Source organism: Rhinoraja longicauda, chromosome 14 (assembly GCF_053455715.1).
Source record: "Rhinoraja longicauda isolate Sanriku21f chromosome 14, sRhiLon1.1, whole genome shotgun sequence".
Taxonomy (NCBI): Eukaryota; Metazoa; Chordata; class Chondrichthyes; order Rajiformes; family Arhynchobatidae; genus Rhinoraja; species Rhinoraja longicauda.
Genome location: NC_135966.1, coordinates 45,554,456 through 45,576,046, shown reverse-complemented (window position 1 = coordinate 45,576,046; position 21,591 = coordinate 45,554,456). Strand labels below are relative to the sequence as shown.

Here is a 21,591-nt window from a genome sequence, read left to right as displayed (position 1 = left end):
CTACCCTTGCATATCTCTAGTCTTCCCCTCCCCTGACTCCCTGTTTGAAGAAGGGTCTCGACCAGAAGCATCACCCATTCCTTTTCTCCAGAGATGCTGCCTGCCCCACTGAGTTACTCCAGCATTTTGCGTCTATCTTTTGAAAGGTTAAGGATGACTGTCAATAATGACTTTTGCATGATTAAGTGGTGCGGTACCTGTTGTGCGATCTGCTCTGTTCCCATTCTCTGCATCTCCTGTAGGCATTGGCCTTTTGCAGAGCATGACACTGTTTACACTTGATTGTCTGATGGTTAACATCAACTGGGAGGTTGCATGGATTCAGTGAACTCTCCCTTCTCAAACTAAACTCCACACATATACTTTCCCACATCCAGCCAGCCAAGATTACTGAACCTTTAACTTGCATAGTAATTCTAATCTTGCAGTACTAAAGTTAATTATTGTACCCAATTTACAGGATGATTGAGATTGTCTAGCTCAGCAGAAAGCCATAATTGAGACTGGAACTATTTGCTTACACAAATCAAGGATACTTCTGTGGACAAACTCTCTTAATTTTACAAATCTTACATTGCACATATCTGCAATTTCCAATGACGGGTTATTTTAAAGACTACTTGTGTGCTTCCAATGTGCAGTCCTAAGAAGTTTCAGAAATAGGGTACAATAATTTCATTTAAAATCCAATCATAAGTTAATAAGTTCTAGGAACAGAATAAGGATATTCGGCCCATCAGGTCTACGCCGCCATTCAATCATGGCTGATCTATCTCTCCCTCTCGACTCCCTTCTCCTGCCTTTGCTCCATTTGACAATCCTATTTGACTTGATCTCAATCTTAGTTATCCATCATTTTGCTATATTCTTTAATTCAGTCTCTCTGGGAATCAGTGTAGGTGTACTCAGCAGACAATTAAACTAAGTTCTTCACTTTCCTTAGTAAATCATGCCAAGAACTGGACACTCTCTTTGCATTAATACATCCCCTCTGACCTGCTTTTTAATCCAATCTCCAAATCCTGGTACTTGAATTCATAAGTTCCAGGAACTGTTACCCACATTAATTCCTTTCACGTTATACTTTTCCTCTTTGGAAGCCTTTTGGAATGGGTGATGGCCTCTATCCGCCTGGTTTTGAGATGGATGATGAGATCAATGTTTGACCCTGAGACTGTCACAGGGTGGGGTGTTGGTGCCTGTTGGCTTGGGCAGGTGTGTAGTTAGTGGGTGCGGCTCCTTCGATCAGTTATGCATGGTTTCTGTGAGCCCACAAAGAAAAGGCTTGGGATTTTCAATATCATTCTAGATCCTCGTCCTTCACTGAGCGACCAAAGGCCAGAAACTCAGTGAGGATGTTACATCTTTTTTTAAGGAGGCTTTGAGAATATCCTTGAATTTCTTCCCCCTCTCTGGAGAGATCTCAGAATGAGTGTCTCTTTCAGAGGTCTGGAGTCAGGCATGTGAACAATGTGGTAGACACAAAATGTGTGTTTAATTATAGACGATACACAAAATGCTGGAGGAACCCAGCGGGACAGGCAGCATCTCTGGATAGAAGGAATGGGTGACGTTTCGGTTCGAGACCCTTCTCCATGCTGAGTCTGAAGAAGGGTCACGACCCAAAATGTCACCCATTCCTTCTATCCAGAGATACTGCCTGTCACGCTGAATTTCTCCAGTATTTTGAGTCTATCTTCGGTGTAAACCTGCCGCTCCTTCCTACACATGTGAAACATAGAAACATAGAAAATAGGTGCAGGAGTAGGCCATTCGGCCCTTCGAGCCTGCACTGCCATTCAATATGATCATGGCTGATCATCCAACTCAGTATCCTGTACCTGCCTTCTCTCCATACCCCCTGATCCCTTTAGCCACAAGGGCCACATCTAACTCCCTCTTAAATATAGCCAATAAACTGGCCTCAACTGCGTGGCTTGTTCACCAGCAGCAAGCTTATGTTCAAATACTCATAAATAAGTCAAATAATGAAGTTCACCAAATATGGCCAAAACAAAATTGGAAACAAGCAGCTTTGCTCATCATCCGTTTTTTTAAAACTCGTGTCTAAATCCAAATTGTTGAAAGTAATATAACGGGTTTTCAAAAAATGAAGCAAAAATATCTGAACACAATAGGTCTGTCTACTAATGAAGCACAAAAGAAAATTAAGATGGGGTGAATGATGAAAAGCTCTTCAAATTAAAGGGCAAATTAAACGTGAGAGGCCATTTATCCCATTGTGCCTATTAAACAGAATTACCCAATTACTGTCTCTGCTCTGCTGATCCAGTTCTGAAATTGTTTATTTTTCAAGTCGATATCCAACTCCCTCTTTAATAGTTACCAAATCTCATTTGTTTTCACTTCTCTCTCAGACCAAAACATTTCCTCATAAATGTTCATCTTCTCTTCCCTTCCCTTCATTTACATGAATCCCCTCAATTTTCAAATTGGTTTCCCCTTTGCTCAGGAACAACACTGCATGCCCAGTATCCAATCTGTGATCACCCACTCAATCACTTAATGGATTTCAAAGAAGGGCAACATCAAAATTGTGTTGGAAATGTAAGTCTCTGCAGGGGTACTGATTTTCTTGCTGCCACAACCTTTTTCACCAGTTGCCAATAATTACTTTGTAAGCTAGCTTCAATGATAGTTTATTGTCAATTGTACCTCAGGCCAGTGCGATGTTTTGTTTTTGCATACAATCTGGTCAAATCATTCAGCAGGCTTCACCTAGGCAGAACACAAAGAGTCGCCAAGTTTCCAGCGCTGAAGTTTGTAAAGTCCTTGGTACAGTCTTCTTTCCTCACAGCGGTGAACCAAGCCTGCCTCCGCGAATGGCCGCAGGCAGTCCGCCCGGTCTCCCCTTGTTCTTGGTGGCTCGGCCCACAGGGTCCCTCTTCATTTTCGCTAGCCCCCTGCCGGGTCCCTCTTTGGTTTGGCGGTCCCCCGCGGGTCCATCTTCATTCTGGCTGGTGTGGCCCACCAGGTCCCTCTTCATTCTCGCTGGCATTGTCCACCGGGTTCCTCTTTGTTCTCGGCGGCACCCCCCCCCCCCCCCTCCCCAGCCCCCCCGACCATGTCCCTCTTCATTTTCAGCATCCGGCCTGCCGGATCCATCTCGGCCCGTCGATCGTTCAAATCCGCAGCACGTCCTAGAAGCCTTCTGCCGCCGTACAGAGCAGCCTGACAGCCTGCAATAAAGCTTGGCACTAACTTTGTGCTTTTCCAATCGACCTGAGAAACTGCTTGAAGCAGGAATTCTCTCTGGGGCAACTCAGCTTGAGGTTAGAAGATCAATAGGGGAGAGAGGATTGTTCCCCTTGTGGGAGAATCTAAAGCTCGGATCCACTATTCAAACATAAGGGGCTACCCTTTTGGGAGAGGTGAGGTGAAATTCTTTGGTCTTTGGAACTCTATTTCTCAAAGGGCAGAGAAAGCAGATTCTCTGAATATTTTTAAAGCAGTGGCTCAATAGATAATTGGTAAGGAAAGAGGTGATAGATGCAGAGGGTAAATAAATCTTCAAAGGGTTCAAAGGTCTGTTTATTGTCACATGTAACAATTAAGGTACATTTCTAGTATGGCATACAGCCATACTAGAAAAAAGCAACAGGGCACCAACTACATAAACATCCACCACAGCAGATTCCCCACATTCCTCACTGTGATGAAAGGCAATGACGTCTATTCTTCTTCCTCTTTATTTGCAGGATATAGGAATACAGGATACCCTAGGATACAGGATTGCAGGATACTTCCAGTATAGTCCCTGGTGGACTCTTCGGAAGTAATGACCACAAGATTAAAGGAATGCAGGTTGGCTACAGATGTTGTCTTGAGGCACCAACCAGCTAAGTGATTCCTGAAGATAGACACAAAAAGCTGGAGTAACTCAGCAGGACAGGCAGCAACTCTGGAGAGAAGGGATGGGTGACGTTTCGGGTCAAGACCCTTCTTCAGCCTACTGGTGCTTATCTGTACGCAGTTTGTACTACATTTCTCCGAGATCTTCAGTTTCCTCCCACACTCCAAAGGCGTACAGGTTTGTAGGTTAATTGGCTTGGTATAAATGTAAAATTGTCCCCAATGTGTGTAGGATAGTGTTAATGTGCGGGGGTCACTGGTTAGTGCGGACTCGATGGGCTGAAGGGCCTGTTTCTGCGCTGTATCGCCAAACTAATCTAAACTAAACTAAACTAAACTCAATGATTCCCTGAACTCAACAGTGTCGCTTTAGTCTCTTAGCAGTTCTCTCACAGATTAAACTCTGAAATAAAAAGACTTTAGCAAACTATTTTCAAGAAATGTGACCCTTGTTCAAGCCACTTTATTTCTGACAAACATTAATAAGTATAATGCGTCTGGAAAACCAAGTGGAGGTGAAAAGCGGAGAAATGAATTAGCTATGTTGGTAGAGTGTAAACATGCCATATACCTTTTGAAGCAAATTAAGTCAATGGAAGTTGAAGCACACACATAGCTGTTGTTAAGTAACTTATTTAGAACATGGAACAGTACAGCACAAGACAGTCCCTTCAGTCCTTAATGTCCATGCTGAACATGATGGCAAGTTAAACTAATCTCCTCTGCCTGTACATGATCCATATCCCTCCATTCCCTGCATAGCCATGTGTCTATCTGCGAACTTCACAACTAACATGGAAGCCTCCTCAGCTATACCAGGCTCCACCTTAGCTCCACCAGTTGAGTTTGTGAAGTAATGCAAAATAATCTGGAAATCACTCAATAAGGGAAAAAAAGTGTTTGATGATTGCATTTCTTCTTTTCTTAATAGTGTCAAAATGGCGGCGCTGCCCAGCAGCTGCGGCTCACCTGCAGTCCGTTTGTCTTTTGTTTTTTGTTGGTTTTTGTCTTAATTGTAGTGTTTAGATGTGATGTAGTGTTCAGATGTGATGTAGTGTTTTCTGTGGTTGTGTACTATGTGTGGGGGGGACGACTGTAAAATTGTTTCTTCCGAACAGTGACACGACCTTTTTTTCTGGGTGGTGTCTCCGTTCCCGCTGCGGCCTACCATCGGCCAAACACCTGGAGCTGGTGGCCTCCTGGGACCACCTGGGCTCTGGTTCGCAGAGCCCGCGGACTGTACACACCATCTGCGGAGCTGGCTGCCTTCGGAGGCTCCGTAGGCTTCTTCGGCCGCGGGCCGCGTGGATATCGGAAGCTCGCAGGCCCCTGGGTGGGGGCTGACATCGGGAGCTCTGGCAGCGGCAGCGTCTTCGCCCGCCCCGCGATGCGGGGCTTGGGTCGGCCTGCCGCGGACCTTTCACCGTCCGGCGGGATTTTTTTCTGCCCGGCGGGGGCTTCAATGTCGGGAGCTATGGTTGCCCGGACGTGTAGCGGCAGCGTCTTCGCCCACCGCGGACCTTTCACCGTCCGGCGCGGCCTGGAACGTGGCAACTTCAACAGCCTGACCGCAGGAGAAGACGGCAGGGGAAGAGAAAAGACATTCTGGCCTTCCATCACAGTGACTGGAGGAGACTCACTGTGATGGATGTTTATTTTTGTTTTGTGTTGGTTTGTGATTGTGTGTGTGATTGCTTATTTTTATTGCTCTTATTGTTGGACCGTGGGTAATGGAATTTCGTCCAAAAGACATTTTTTGGATGACAATAAAGGCTATTCTGATTCTGAAGTAAAGCCCAATCCTGTTCTTGCACACCACACGTGTAAAGTAGCAGGAGGTTAAAACTCCAATGTGCCCTCCTGGCTAGAAAAAATTGAACAAGATTGCTAAAATACTAGCATCTGTTCCAAACTTGATTTAATTTTTTTTTAACTTTCCCACTCACTCCTCCCCCCATCTCAGATCCTAATATGCCAATTATCCCGGGGATGCAGTGCTGCCGGAGATCACTGGAGTACCGCTCCGGCACCTCTGTAAAAAAACCAAAATAAACTAGCGGGGAATTTAACAGCGTCCGCCCCGGCACCAGTGACAGCTCCAGCACCTCAAACATTAGCACTGCAACACCGATGTACATCATTCTCAGAGTGGATTCAGCTGACTAGCTCTGACTCCTCCCTTCCTTTCCCAGATCTCTCCATTGCTGTCTCAGGAGGTGAGCTCACAGCAAACATCCATTCCAAAGCCCACAGCTGCTTGACCTTACTTCATCCCACCCAGCCAACAGAGCAGACTCCAGTCCATTCTCCCAGCTCGCCTGCTTCAATCCTGAGATTCTTCCACACTAATGCCTTTACATTATCTTCTTTCTTTCTGAACTGTGGTTTCCTTCTAGCATACTGGACAGTGTACTTGGCTGCATCTTTCTTGAATCACTGCTCTCATCCTGTACAGACCGAGAACAGAGTTTCCATGGTTTTTGCTTTCCTCCTTCTCAACCTTTGCATTCAAAGGACCATCCTTCACAATTTGGTGCTCCAGCAAGATTCAGAAAGTACCTGATATGTTTCCAACGGTCTGTTTTCCATGTTCAAGTCCCAGACTTTGACGGTGAGGTAATCCCTAGTCATCATATATCTTCCACTATGGCTGAACTTCACGTCCGATATCGAGGAGATGATCTCGGAGAAGAACGACCGATTGCTGGGGTCTTCTGGCTCTTCAAAAACTGGAGGGCATCGCAGCCAGAGGAATAAAAGGAAAATATGACAAGTTAGCAGCCTTTCATCAAAAGGAACATGAGAACATTGAAAACTAGAGCAAATGACGTCTCAGAAATACATATTGGTGCATCACCTGAGCCCAAATCCAAACCAAACTAATGTTGGATTTTATCTACAGAAGAAAATCCTAATATTCAAGATGAAATTGTGAAACAATGACAATTTGCTTAAAAAGCTGATATGAGGTAGCTGGGCATTAAATATTTACACAATATTCACTGGTATTCTTCTAAAACTGAATTTTAATAAAACACATTTTCTAAACTTCGTATGATTTTTTTTTAGATTTAGAATTTTAGATTTAGAGATACAACGCGGAAACAGGCCCTTCGGCCCACTGAGTCCGCGCCGCCCAGTGATCCCCGCACATTAACACTATCCTACACACACTAGGGACAGTTTTTACATTTACCCAGTCAATTAACCTACATACCTGTACGTCTTTGGAGTGTGGGAGGAAACCGAAGATCTCGGAGAAAACCCACGCAGGTCACGGGGAGAACGTACAAATTCCGTACAGACGGCGCCTGTAGTCAGGATCGAACCTGAGTCTCCGGCGCTGCATTCACTGTACCGCTAGAGCCTCCCTGTTTGCTTCTTAAATGGTGTCTCTCTTTCTAAAGTCATAGTCATAGACAATAGACAATAGACAATGGACAATAGGTGCATGAGGAGGCCATTCGGCCCTTCGAGCCAGCACCGCCATTCAATGTGATCATGGCTGATCAAACTGCACAACACAACTGCACAACACAAAAACAGGCCTTACGGCATAAATTGTCTCTGCCAACCAAGTTGCCGAACCGAGCTGGTCCCACTTGCCTGACCTGGGCCAAATCCCTCCAAGCCTTTTCTATCCTTATGCAATAAATAAATAAATAAATGGAGGAACTGAATGGGTCAGACAGCATCTGTGGAGGGAAATGGACAGAAGTAGACAAAGGGAGGCTGTTTCTTGATTAAGAAAATTGCATTGATCTTGCTCCAAGCTATTACTCTGCCATCCATGACATACACCGATCAGCCAAAACATTATGACCACTGACAGGCGAAGTGAATAACATTGATTATCTTGTTACAATGGCATCTGCAAGGAGTGGGAGATATTAGGCAGCAAGTGGACAGTCAGTTCTTGATGTTGACGTGTTGGATGCAGGAGAAATGGGCAGGAGTAAAGACCTGAGCGACTTTGACAAGGGCCAAATTGTTATGGCTAGATGACTGGGTCAGAGCATCTCTGAAACGGCAAGGCTTGTGGGGTGCTCCTGGTCAGCAGTGGTGAGTACCTACCGACAGTGGTCCGAGGAGGGACAAACCACAAACCGGCGACAGAGTGTTGGGCGCCCAAGGCTCATCGATGCGCGAGGGCAACGAAGGCTATCCCGCCTGGTCCGAACCGACAGAAGGTCTATTGTGGCACAAGTCACAGAAAACTTTAATGGTGGTCACGGGAGGAATGTGTCACAATACACAGTGCATCGCACCCTGCTGCGTATGGGGCTGCACACGGAGGACCAACAACATATTAGGCAGGTGATCATAATAGTTTGGCTCATCAGGTCATAATGTTTTGGCTGATCGGTGTGCGTGCCAAGCTGCAGTGGACCACCACTCCTGCAACAATGTACAATGCAAAAGTTGAAAACTAACAGAAAGAATGTCAACATGTAGAAAAAAGATAAGTGCATTGTTCAAAACAAAATTGTCCAAACAAATAAGACTCACTAAACCACTGGTGCTTGTCTCACCACTGTTCCTCTCGCCTTTATACGGGGTATCTTCCCCTCTCCATTCTTAGTCCTGATACAGGATCACAATGCAAAATGTTGACACTTCCTTTGGCCCTACAGCTGCTGCTTGACACGCTGAGTTTGTTGCAGCATCTATCAGTCTCTCGCGTTTCACTAACATATTACCCTGCTTGAGTTCATTCCTGGTTTAATCTCTAGTCTGTGCTACGTAAGATGATCTGAGTTTATTAACAGAGGGAGATAAAACAGTTGAGGTTTCCATTCTCGATTTCTAATGATGGTCCTGAATTCACGAACACGTTGTATGATGACAGAACAATTCTTCACTGTGATAACACCTCCTTGTTACCTATTGTTTTAGTTAGAGCTCAGTCTGTCCAACCTGTCCAGGCCCATTTTAATGATTTTAAATTTTACACACAACCTTTTAGAAATACTCCCTTTTAGAAATACTGTTATCTCTGCTTGGTCCACACTGTTAGGGAATATGATTCCAGGCAATCACAACACACAAAACAATTCTCATCATACTTCTTCTTTTTACAATTTTAACACTGAGTAGCCAGAGGAATTGGCTTTTGCTTATTTACACCATTAAATTGATCTCCCTAAATTCTTTGTTGCTCAGAGGAGGGCAATCCAGCTTCTCCAAATGTGTAGGAAGGAACTGCAGCACCTCATATTTTGCTTGGGCAGCTTACACCCCAGCGGTTTGAATATTGACTTCTCCAACTTCAAGTAACCCTTGCCTTCCCTCTCTCTCCATGACTCTCCCTTCCTAGTTCTCCGACCAGTCTGACTATCCCGCTGATAAAAATGGATCTCTGTATGCTTCGCTGTCACCTTCTCCTAACTAACAATGATCTATTCTACATTTTCCTTGATCTCCATCTTCTTTGTCTCGTTTTGACACCTTACCATTCCTTATCTCTGTGTCTCCCCCTCCCCTGACTCGCACACTGAAAAAGTGTCTCGACCCGAAACGTCACCCTTTCCTTCTGAGCAGTGATGCTGCCTGCCGCTCTGAGTTAATCCAGCAGTTTGCGTCTATCTTCGGCCTCTCCGAACTCTGAAGTCAGAAATGACTGCGGCTTTGAAAGTCCCTGTCCCTGGTGTCATTCTGGTAAATCTCCTGAGAACCCACTTCAGGGCATTGTTGTCCAGACGCAAAGAGATTGCTGCAGCCAACATTACACGGTTGCTTTGGAAGCAGCATTCTCCGGCACTTTCACAGCATTATGATTTTTCACACACCAACCTGTGTTGGAAAATTTAAATTGGTCATTGAGCAGGTGTCCTATTCAGACACATGTTAATGAGAATCCTCAATTTACACCATGGTTTCCTGGCAGATGATGCTACAGACAATGCTACCCAGATAATCTAGCCGTGTAAGGTAGTTAGCCTGAACAGTGTACATTTGCCAGATATAGCCCACGTGCTGCTTTAGAGCACTTTGCAATCTTAGGAGGTTTTTAAAAAATTCAATCTTTACACATGCTGAAAAATCCCGGCTTATTTGCAACCACATATTTATATCTTTCTGAAGATATTTCTTCCATTCTGAAGAAAGGCCTCGACCCGAAACACCACCTAGTCCTTTTCTTCAGAGATACTGTCTGACCCGCTGAGTTAAAATCCAGCCTTTTGTGTTTATCTTCGGTTTAAAGCAGCATCTGCAGTTCCTTCCTACACTTTATATCTTTAAGTCTTTCCTGTGGTCACTTGAAAATCTATCAGCTCCATGGAACCCTGAACTCACTTCAGTTTAGTTTATTCTCACGTGTACCTAAGTACAGTGAAAAGCTTTTGATGCATGCTGTCCAGTCCGCAGAAAGACAATACATGATTACAATCGAGCCATTTACAGTGTGGCATTTAATATGTTCAGATTGCATTGTTTGCAGTTCATGAGGCATTTTACTTGCTGGCTAATTTCCTCTTATAGACAATAGGTGCAGGAGTAGGCCATTTGGCCCTTTGAGCCAGCACCGCCATTCAATGTGATCATGGCTGATCATCCACAATCAGTACCCCGTTCTTGCCTTCTCCCCATACCCCTTGACTCCGCTATCTTTAAGAGCTCTATCTAACACTCTCTTGAAATCATCCAGAGAATTGGCCTCCACAGCCTTGTGAGGCAGAGAATTCCACAGATTCACAACTCTCTGGGTGAAAAAGTTTTTCCTCATCTCAGTTCTAAATGGCCTACCCCTTATCCTTAAACTGTGGCCCCTGGTTCTGGACTCCCCCAACATTGGGAACATGTTTCCTGCCTCAAATGTGTCCAACCCCTTAATAATCTTATATATTTCAATAAGATCCCCTCTCATCCTTCTAAATTCCAGTGTATACAAGTCTAGTTGCTCCATTCTTTCAACATATGACAATCCCGCCATTCCGGGAATTAACCTCGTGAACCTATGCTTCACTCCATCAATAGCAAGAATATTCTTCCTCAAATTTGGAGACCAAAATTGCACACAGTACTCCAGGTGCGGTCTCACTCGGGTCCTGTACAACTGCAGAAGGACCTCTTTGCTCCTGTATTCAACTCCTCTTGTTATGAAGGCCAATATGCCATAAGCTTTCTTCACTGCCTGCTGTACCTGCATGGTTCAACCACAGCCCATGGCTTTGGAGAGGTTGACTTGCCTCTGAGCTATCTTTCAGACGAGGTGATAAACCAAGACCCCACATGGCTGTTTTTAGAGGCAAGGAAGGTTCCCACCTGTTCCCTCACAACGTGCCTGTGGGAGCTTTCTCCTGTTGCCCATGCCAACATTCATCTCTGTCGATGCAGAATAAAACCCAGGTGATTTGCTAATCCATTCGTACAGTCTTTCCCATTTGCCTCAATTTGCTTTTGGCAGAACTTCACTGATTGTGATCATCCTTAGAACATCTTAATGACTTGAAAGCTATTATAGATAATACAAAGTTTGTGTTTACTTTCTCTAATTGGGCATAAAGGACACACACGTCCTTTCCATTTTCAGGCTATGGGCATTGCAGGCCAGCGTTTATTGATTATCCCCTACTTGTTCATCACGTAACTGCTGCATTTTAATTGACTGTGAACACATAAAACAGTACAGAATCATAGAAACATAGAAAATAGGTGCAGGAGTAGGCCATTCGGCCCTTCGAGCCTGCACCGCCATTCAATATGATCGTGGCTGATCATCCAGCTCAGTATCCTGTACCTGCCTTCTCTCCATACCCCCTGATCCCTTTAGCCACAAGGGCCACATCTAACTCCCTCTTAAATATAGCCAATGAACTGGCCTCATAACACGGCATAATAAAGTTCCTACCTGCTTCTGTCAACCCTTCTGTCCTACGCAAACTTTGTCAACATAACGCGCTGTCAACGTTACTGATCTGTAGTTAATCTGGTGCGGGGAATTGGGACTTTTCTATGCTTCCCTCATGGTACTTGAATGTCCAATGGGAAGGCTGGTATACAGGGGGGAATGCTCAGCCATGGGGAGCTGGTATACAGGGGGGAATGCTCAGCCATGGGGAGCTGGTATACAGGGGGGAATGCTCAGCCATGGGGAGCTGGTATACAGGGGGGAATGCTCAGCCATGGGGAGCTGGTATACAGGGGGGAATGCTCAGCCATGGGGAGCTGGTATACAGGGGGGAATGCTCAGCCATGGGGAGCTGGAATACAGGGGGGAATGCTCAGCCATGGGGAGCAGGCCTGCTGGAGAGCATAGTTTCTAGGCCACATATAAAACTCCAATGCCTTCTGACTTATTATGTTCACATCATGTTGAGTGGCATGGTGGCGCAGCGGTAGAGTTGCTGCCTTACAGCGCTTACAGCAACAGAGACCCGGGTTCGATCCCGACTGCGGGTGCTGTCTGTACGGAGTTTGTATGTTCTCCTCGAGACCGCGTGGGTTTTCGTCCAAGATCTTCGGTTTCCTCCCACGCTCCAAAGACATACAGGTTTGTGGCTAATTGGCTTGGTATAAATGTAAAAATTATCCCTAGTGTGTGTAGGATAGTGTTAGTCTGTGGGGATCACTGGGCAGTGTGCGGACTCGGTGGGGCCGAAGGGTCTGTTTCCGCGCTGTATCTCTAAACTAAACTAAATAAACTAAATATAAGAGGTGGTGCAAGTTGCAAGGACGAATAAAGACATGGATCATGACTTTATTGAGTGGCCAACAAAAGTGGAATGTCAACTCATGTCAAGATGAGTAAGTGGTACTGTACTAGGGTAAAGCCAGCACAAAGGTCAGTGCAATACACCCGTCATTTAGGCTGGACAGATTGCCAAGCCTCCCACACTCTGCAGGTCATGCTACACTGCCATCTACGGTCTGCCTACACACCACTGAGATCACAGTACAATGTGCAATAACGATTGCCAATTAAAACCAAAGCAGCCAGCATGATTCTGACAACACAAAGAGAAGCAATTCATTTCTAGTTGTTGCTCTGTGGGTGCAGAGATAGGTACAGAACTCAGCATGAATTTTCAGCATTTGATGTCTATTCCAGCAGGTTGAAAGAACAATAATTTAATACCACTCCCCTGCCTTATACGTCTATTTACCTGCCAAAAGTTACCACCTAATCTGCCTTTGCCATCTTTTCATTCAAGTTAATGTATAAAATATATTTTCTTCACACCCACTTTGATTTGTGTCAAATCTGATTTTGATTGCACATCTGAGTTGTTATGATATGATAAAGCCTCAAAGTGTATCGTTTAAATTGTCCCTGTTATAATTTAATATGTTAGGTAAGAAAATAATCCACCCATTTACTCACATTCATTCTAATAAACAGATAGCACAAAACACTAGGTGCAATCTATAACACTCCATCCTATCACGAGCAAAAGACAAAATGCTGGAGGAACTCAGTGGGTCAGGCAGCATCTGGGGAGGGAATGACAGGCAACGTTTCAGGTCAGAACCCTTCTATATTACAAGAGTTGTTGCAAGTTAATGTAACAAGACAATGTGGGGAGCATTTAAGTGAACTGGGCGCAGACAACGTTCTCCACCTCTCAAGCTGGAGATCTCAGTAACTCTTAAACATAGAAACATAGACAATAGGAGCAGGAGGAGGCCGTTTGGCCCTTCGAGCCAGCACCGCCATTCATTGTGATCATGGCTGATCATCCACAATCAGTAACCCGTGCCTGCCTTCTCCCCATATCCCTTGATTCCGCTAGCCCCTAGAGTTCTATCTAACTCTCTTTTAAATTCATCCAGTGAATTGGCCTCTACTGCCTTCTGTGGCAGAGAATTCCACAAATTCACAACTCTCTGGGTGAAAAAGTATTTTCTCCCCTCAGTTTTAAATGGCCTCCCCTTTATTCTTAGACTGTGGCCCCTGGTTCTGGACTCCCCCAACACTGGGAACATTTTTCCTGCAACTAGCTTGTCCAGTACTTTTATAATTTTATATGTTTCTATAAATTCTGAGTGAGGTGGTAGCTCAAAGACTAACATCTCCCAAGCACCATTCTTCATAGATTCAAATCAACCAACTGTGAAAACAAACCACAGACCCTTAATAACTCTGGACGTTGTAGGTTCATATTGGATGAAAGCTTTATGGGGTTTAGGACTGCTTTAAAATGTCACACGTGTGGCTGTTCTTAAAGTATATATATATATCTCGGGCATCAATAGAGTTGTCCACCCATGACAACCCTTGCCAGTGGCACTTCTCCAATGAGTGGTCTTAGTGTAATGGCCAAGATTAGCTGGTGCAGATTTAGCAGAGTTTTCACCAGTTTAACTGAAAAGTCATAAAGTACAGATGCTGGAAACCCCAAACTAAAACAAAACATGCTAGAGACACTGAGTGAGAACAGAGTCAATGTTTCAGGTTCAGGCCACTTCATCACCCCTGGGAAATGGGACTTTCCTGGATTTGAAAAACAATCTCCCATCTGAAACATTGCCTCTTGTTTCTCTCTGTAAATGCTGCCTGAACGACATTGTTCCTAATGTTTTCTGGATGATCTTAGTGTCCTAGCAACCAGCTAACAATGCCTGTTTCCTTTATCATTGTTAATTTTTTGCAGAAGTTCTAGAGGGGAAAAGAAATTAAGGGCAGGGCCAATTGTGAACGATGTGAGAGGGGAGGTAAATACAGAAATTAAAGTGTTGTACTTAAATGCGCGTAGTATAAAAAATAAAGTGGATGAGCTTGAGGCTCAGTTAGTCATGGGCAAGTATGATGTTGTAGGGATCACTGAGACATGGCTACAAGAGGACCAGGGCTGGGAACTGAATATTCAGGGGTACACAACGTATAGAAAAGACAGACAGGTGGGCAGAGGGGGTGGGGTTGCTCTGATGGTAAGGAATGATATTCATTCCCTTGCAAGGGGTGACATAGAATCAGGAGATGTTGAATCAGTATGGATAGAAATGAGAAATTGTAAGGGTAAAAAGACCCTAATGGGAGTTATCTATAGGCCCCCAAACAGTAGCCTCGACATAGGGTGCAAGTTGAATCAGGAGATAAAATTGGCGTGTCAAAAATGTAATGCTACGGTGGTTATGGGAGATTTCAACATGCAGGTAGACTGGGAAAATCAGGTTGGAAATGGACCCCAGGAAAGAGAGTTTGTAGAGTGCCTTTGAGATGGATTCTTAGAACAGCTTGTACTGGAGCCTACCAGGGAGAAGGCAATTCTGGATTTAGTGTTGTGTAATGATCCTGATCTGATAAGGGGACTAGAGGTAAAAGAGCCATTAGGAGGCAGTGATCACAACATGATAAGTTTTACTCTGCAAATGGAAAGGCAGAAGGGAAAATCGGAAGTGTCGGTATTACAGTATAGCAAAGGGGATTACAGAGGCATGAGGCAGGAACTGGCCAAAATTGATTGGAAGGAGGCCCTAGCAGGGAAGACGGTAGAACAGCAATGGCAGGTATTCCTGGGAATAATGCAGAGGTTGCAGGATCAATTTATTCCAAAGAGGTGGAAAGACTCTAAGGGGAGTAAGAGACACCTGTGGCTGACGAGGGAAGTCAGGGACAGCATAAAAATTAAGGAGAGGAAGTATAACATAGCAAAGAAGAGTGGGAAGACAGAGGATTGGGACTCTTTTAAAGAGCAACAAAAGTTAACTAAAAAGGCAATACGGGGAGAAAAGATGAGGTACGAGGGTAAACTAGCCAATAATATAAAGGAGGATAGCAAAAGTTTTTTTAGGTACGTGAAGAGGAAAAAAATAGTCAAGGCAAATGTGGGTCCCTTGAAGACAGAAGCAGGGGAATTTATTATGGGGAACAAAGAAATGGCAGACGAGTTAAACCGTTACTTTGGATCTGTCTTCACTGAGGAAGATACACACAATCTCCCAAATGTTCTAGGGGCCGGAGAACCTAGGGTGATGGAAGAACTGAAGGAAATCCACATTAGACAGGAAATGGTTTTGGGTAGACTGATGGGACTGAAGGCTGATAAATCCCCAGGGCCTGATGGTCTGTATCCCAGAGTACTTAAGGAGGTGGCTCTAGAAATAGTGGAAGCATTGGAGATCATTTTTCAATGTTCTATAGATTCAGGATCAGTTCCTGTGGATTGGAGGATAGCAAATGTTATCCCACTTTTTAAGAAAGGAGGGAGAGAGAAAACGGGTAATTATAGACCAGTTAGTCTGACATCAGTGGTGGGGAAGATGCTGGAGTCAATTATAAAAGACGAAATTGCTGAGCATTTGGATAGCAGTAACGGGATCATTCCGAGTCAGCATGGATTTACGAAGGGGAAATCATGCTTGACAAATCTACTGGAATTTTTTGAGGATGTAACTAGGAAAATTGACAAGGGAGAGTCAGTGGATGTGGTGTACCTCGACTTTCAGAAAGCTTTCGACAAGGTCCCACATAGGAGATTAGTGGGCAAAATTAGGGCACATGGTATTGGGGGTAGGGTACTGACATGGATAGAAAATTGGTTGACAGACAGAAAGCAAAGAGTGGGGATAAATGGGTCCCTTTCGGAATGGCAGGCAGTGACCAGTGGGGTACCGCAAGGTTCGGTGCTGGGACCCCAGCTATTTACGATATACATTAATGACTTAGACGAAGGGATTAAAAGTACCATTAGCAAATTTGCAGATGATACTAAGTTGGGGGGTAGTGTGAATTGTGAGGAAGATGCAATAAGGCTGCAGGGTGACTTGGACAGGTTGTGTGAGTGGGCGGATACATGGCAGATGCAGTTTAATGTAGATAAGTGTGAGGTTATTCACTTTGGAAGCAAGAATAGAAAGGCAGATTATTATCTGAATGGTGTCAAGTTAGGAGGAGGGGGAGTTCAACGAGATCTGGGTGTCCTAGTGCATCAGTCAATGAAAGGAAGCATGCAGGTACAGCAGGCAGTGAAGAAAGCCAATGGAATGTTGGCCTTCGTAACAAGAGGAGTTGAGTATAGGAGCAAAGAGGTCCTTCTACAGTTGTACCGGGCCCTGGTGAGACCGCACCTGGAGTACTGTGTGCAGTTTTGGTCTCCAAATTTGAGGAAGGATATTCTTGCTATGGAGGGCGTGCAGCGTAGGTTCACTAGGTTAATTCCCGGAATGGCGGGACTGTCGTATGTTGAAAGGCTGGAGCGATTGGGCTTGTATACACTGGAATTTAGAAGGATGAGGGGGGATCTTATTGAAACATATAAGATAATTAGGGGATTGGACACATTAGAGGCAGATAACATGTTCCCAATGTTGGGGGAGTCCAGAACAAGGGGCCACAGTTTAAGAATAAGGGGTAGGCCATTTAGAACGGAGATGAGGAAGAACTTTTTCAGTCAGAGGGTGGTGAAGGTGTGGAATTCTCTGCCTCAGAAGGCAGTGGAGGCCAGTTCGTTGGATGCTTTCAAGAGAGAGCTGGATAGAGCTCTTAAGGATAGCGGAGTTAGGGGGTATGGGGAGAAGGCAGGAACGGGGTACTGATTGAGAGTGATCAGCCATGATCGCATTGAATGGCGGTGCTGGCTCGAAGGGCTGAATGGCCTACTCCTGCACCTATTGTCTATTGTCTATTGTCTATTTGTTCTATATCTCTCTACTTCATTGTCTATATCTCTCATTTAAGCCAAAACGCAGAGGCATGGGGAACAATGAGTGGGGTAGTAAAAAGATCTTCATGGAGACATAAAAAGTGCCATTGGGGAAACATGTCTTACACAGTACATGGTTAATGCCTGGTATACACTGCCAGGGTTTGTAAGGAGGTAAATTTCAATGTGTAGGAAGGAACTGCAGATGCTGGTTCAAACCGAAGATAGACACAAAAGGCTGGAGTAACTCAGCGGGACAGGCAGCATCTCTGGAGAGAAGGAATGGGTAATGTTTCAGGTCGAGACCCTTCTTCGCTCAAAAGGGAACTGGAAGAGTGTCTGGAAGGAGACCATTTGTAGGGATTTGCAGAGAAGGTGGGTGTGTGGGCTTAGCTGGATCATTTTGCATTGAGCTGGGATGGACCAGTAGGGGGCGGAGTAGGGCAGGGGAGTGATTGGCCAGTTTCAAACTCCAAGCTGATCACCAATGGAAGTACTTCAAAAGAAGTCTGTGACCTTATTCTGAATCAGTGCCCACTTGCTGGAAAATGTCCACAGGTAGGTTTTGAGCGGGTTCGGATTCCCTCATATTTGAATAATACAGAAATGAAGAACCTTTCAGCTCCTCAAGGCTGTTCTGCTGTAATCTGCTTATATTTATACCCATTGCTTCTGCACTGAAAGCAGTCCATCAGCTGCCCAAGAGCAGCTGAAGACCGTGGGATTGGGTGGCTGCATTAATCAGCACCTTCAGCAGAGGAGGCAAGGAAACAGGAGGGAAACAGAGACTTGCTTTGAGCAGTGGCAGAGGTGCTGAGGCAGCAGCCATGTTACCTACTCACACGTCTCCCTGAGTCAGCTCATCAGTACACAAATGGGCCTCTCTGCAGTGAAAACAATCAACCTACTTGTTACCTTACCAAGTGGCAGGATTTTTATTTACTTCTTTTTTTGTTGTAGATGATTAATTTTCTTTTTGTTGATGGAGAATTTCCTGAATAATCCAGTCATTTGTTCACCACAGTTTCAAAATATCAAACACAATACCTTCCCACTTCGAAAGAGTGTGGTAAATGGAGGTCTATTTACAGGCTAACTTTTTTTTAAATGCACAGTCCTGTGTTTTTATTCTGAAACACATTGCCTATTTCTGCAGTGTTATCTTACCAGAACATTTAAATTAATTCAGTTTGTGAGATCTGCAAGAAAGGATTGAATAAATGCTCTGGAGGACCTTAAGTGAGAGAATACATCGAGGGTTAATTCCACACATGAAAACTGAGTTAGCAGTCTATCACCTCTGACCAGAATCGGACCAGTGTTCGTGATAAATCCTTACAGCTTCCACTAAACAACACCATTGCAATTGATCTATAATTAGCAGAGATTAAGAGAGAAAACAAAAATGCAAATGATAGGAAATCAGAAATCAAACCAGAAAATTCTGCCTTTTGTCTCTCCTGCTTTTAGCCTTGGGCCAGGATTTACACGCTGATCTCTTCCTCCTGTCCAAAGCTACCACAATCCTCTTCACTGCTCCCTGTGGGCCAATTGCTCACTCCAAATTGTTTTATTGAACGTTGCCACTGACAATGTCAGCTTAGTTTCTCAACTCCCTTTACGCACTCTAATCTGTCCTCTGAATGTTGGTTCCAGCTCCAGCCTCAACAAAATAATTCCACTGAGATGTTTTTCTGGTCGATGGTGTTAGTCACGACTCAGTTAGTTATAATCAGAAGGGCAGCTAACGATGAGAAATAAATGCTCGGACTGCTAGAAACAGTCACACCCTGCAAATAAATACCCGTGGTCCTAACCACGGTGTCTAGGCTGCAACAAGTAATGTAATCAATACAAGCAAGCTCATCTCATGCACATCTCATTACACCTCACGCTGCCTCGGCAAGGCCAGCAGCATAATCAAGGACGAGTCGCACCCTGGCCACTCCCTCTTCTCCCTTCTCCCATCAGGCAAAAGGTATAGAAGTGTGAAAACCCACACCTCCAGATTCAGGGACAGTTTCTTCCCAGCTGTTATCAGGCAACTGAATCATCCTACCACAACTAGAGAGCAGTCCTGAACTATCTACCTCATTGGTGACCCTCGGACTATGTTTGACTGGGCTTTGCACTAGACGTTATTGCCTTATCATGTATCTGTCCACCGTGAATCTACCTCACTGGTGGCCCTCGGACTATCCTCGATCGGACTTTGCTGGCTTTACCTTTCACTAAACGTTATTCCCTTATCATGTCTACACTCTGTAAATGGGTCGATTGTAAACATGTCTTGTCTTTCCGCTGACTGGTTAGCACGCAACAAAAGCTTTTTACTGTATCTCGGTACACGTGACAATAAACTACACTGAACTGAACTGAAGCTGTAATAAGCAATGCGATCAATACAAGCTAGTAAATGGAACTAACAGAGAGGGCATCTCGGCCAGCATGGACGAGTTGGACAAAGGGTCTGTTTCTGTGCTGTCAGACTCGGACTCTAAGTAGCAAGGAAGGTGCTACATTGTCTGAGACAATGATGCCCAGATGTAAAGACACTTCATCAACTTTAAAGCACCTCAGATGCCTTTGGAACATAAAACCCGCTCAGTAAATGCAAAAACCTATTTGTAAAACTGTGTAGGGACACAGGGATTGGTCCAGGCCATCGAACCCTCTGATTGGTAGACCGGGTGAGGTGTTACGCAGGTAAAGGGAATGAGGCAGTCTCGTTTAGTCCTCCAGCGAAGACAGTAAGATTTATGGTTGTCTGCCGTTTACGACTCGCCATAACTGCATCAATCAATAACAAAAGGTAGAAGGTTGGGTTGGGGACAGTGAACCCATTAATTCCTAGTACAAGCTAGATAAGCAGAGTTAGTTAGTTAGCTAATTCCGTTTAGTTTACTATCACAGGTACCGAGGTAGAGTGATAAGCTTTTGTTGCGTGTTAACAGGTCAGGAGAAAGACAATGCATGATTACAATCGAGCTATTTACACGATTAGGGGATAAAGTGGAAGAAGGGTAACGTTACAAACATGTTATGAATGTAAAGAATGTGTTTCGTGTACATATTTATGTATAAACATTATTTTTGCATTTTTAAAAAGGGGGAAGGCCTACTTGGTCAGGTCTGCTGTGCGGAGTTGGGAGTCTCGCTCCGAATGCCATGCTGTGTTGTGGATGAAATGATCAGGCACCTCTTTGTCAACTGTGCATTTGCTGAGTAGATGCATGGGATCTTGTTGAGGTTTGCCTTGAGTCAATGCATAACAGAGGACTGACTCACTGAGCTCTAAGCCTCTCCCAGAGCGAGAAATGAGCAAAAGAAATCTTGTTAGATGAAATGTTAGAAATATTGTGCAATGATAAATATCTGTATATTTCTCTGCTAGAAATTCTGTGCAATAAAGAGTATTCATAAAAAAAGCTTCACAATACATTGCGGTACATTATAAGATTCAATATTTTGTCTGTGTGTTGAAATACATAGATAAATCCTTGATGTTGAGGTAAGTATACTGGTGATAGACACAAAAAGCTGGAGTAACTCAGCAGGACAGTCAGCATCTCTGGAGAGAAGGAATGGGTGTTGTTTCGTGTCGAGACCCTTCTTCAGACTAGTTAGGGAGAACTAGTTAGGGAAACAAGAGATATAGACGATGATGTCGAGAGATAAAGAACAATGAATGGAAGATATGCAAAAAAGTGACGATGATAAAGGAAACAAGCCATTGTTAGCGGTATGTTGAGTGCAAACGAGAAGCTGGTGAATTTAAAGGAGAATTTATAATGGGAAATAAGGAAATGGCAGAACAATTAAACAAGTACTTTGATTCTGTCTTCACTAAGGAAGGCACAAACATTCTCCTGGAAATACTAGAGGAGCGAGGATCTTGTGGGAGGAACTGAAGGGAATCCACATTAGTCAGAAAATGGTGTTCGGTAAACTGTTGGGACTGGGGGGGGGTCAGATAAATCCCCAGAGCCTGATGATCTGCATCCCAAGGAGTACCCAAGGAGGTGTCCCTAGAAATCGTGGATGTATTGGTGATACTTTTCCAATGTTCTCTCAACTCTGGATAAGTTCCTGTGGACTGGAGCGTAGCCAATATAACACTTTTTAAGAAAGG

The 21,591-nt window shown here is 44.4% G+C and overlaps 1 protein-coding gene across 5 annotated transcripts in view; it reads right to left on the bottom strand.

Moving 5' to 3' along the window:
* The window catches only part of LOC144600244 (serine/threonine-protein phosphatase 2A 55 kDa regulatory subunit B beta isoform), a 501,688-nt gene that overhangs the window by 7,092 nt on the left and 473,005 nt on the right, over nucleotides 1–21,591 (bottom strand). For all 5 annotated transcript variants that reach the window (XM_078411797.1, XM_078411798.1, XM_078411799.1 and 2 more), the window contains one exon: nucleotides 6,433–6,602. In XM_078411797.1, the coding sequence (XP_078267923.1) occupies nucleotides 6,433–6,602 (170 nt within the window). The remainder of the gene's footprint in view (nucleotides 1–6,432; nucleotides 6,603–21,591) is intronic.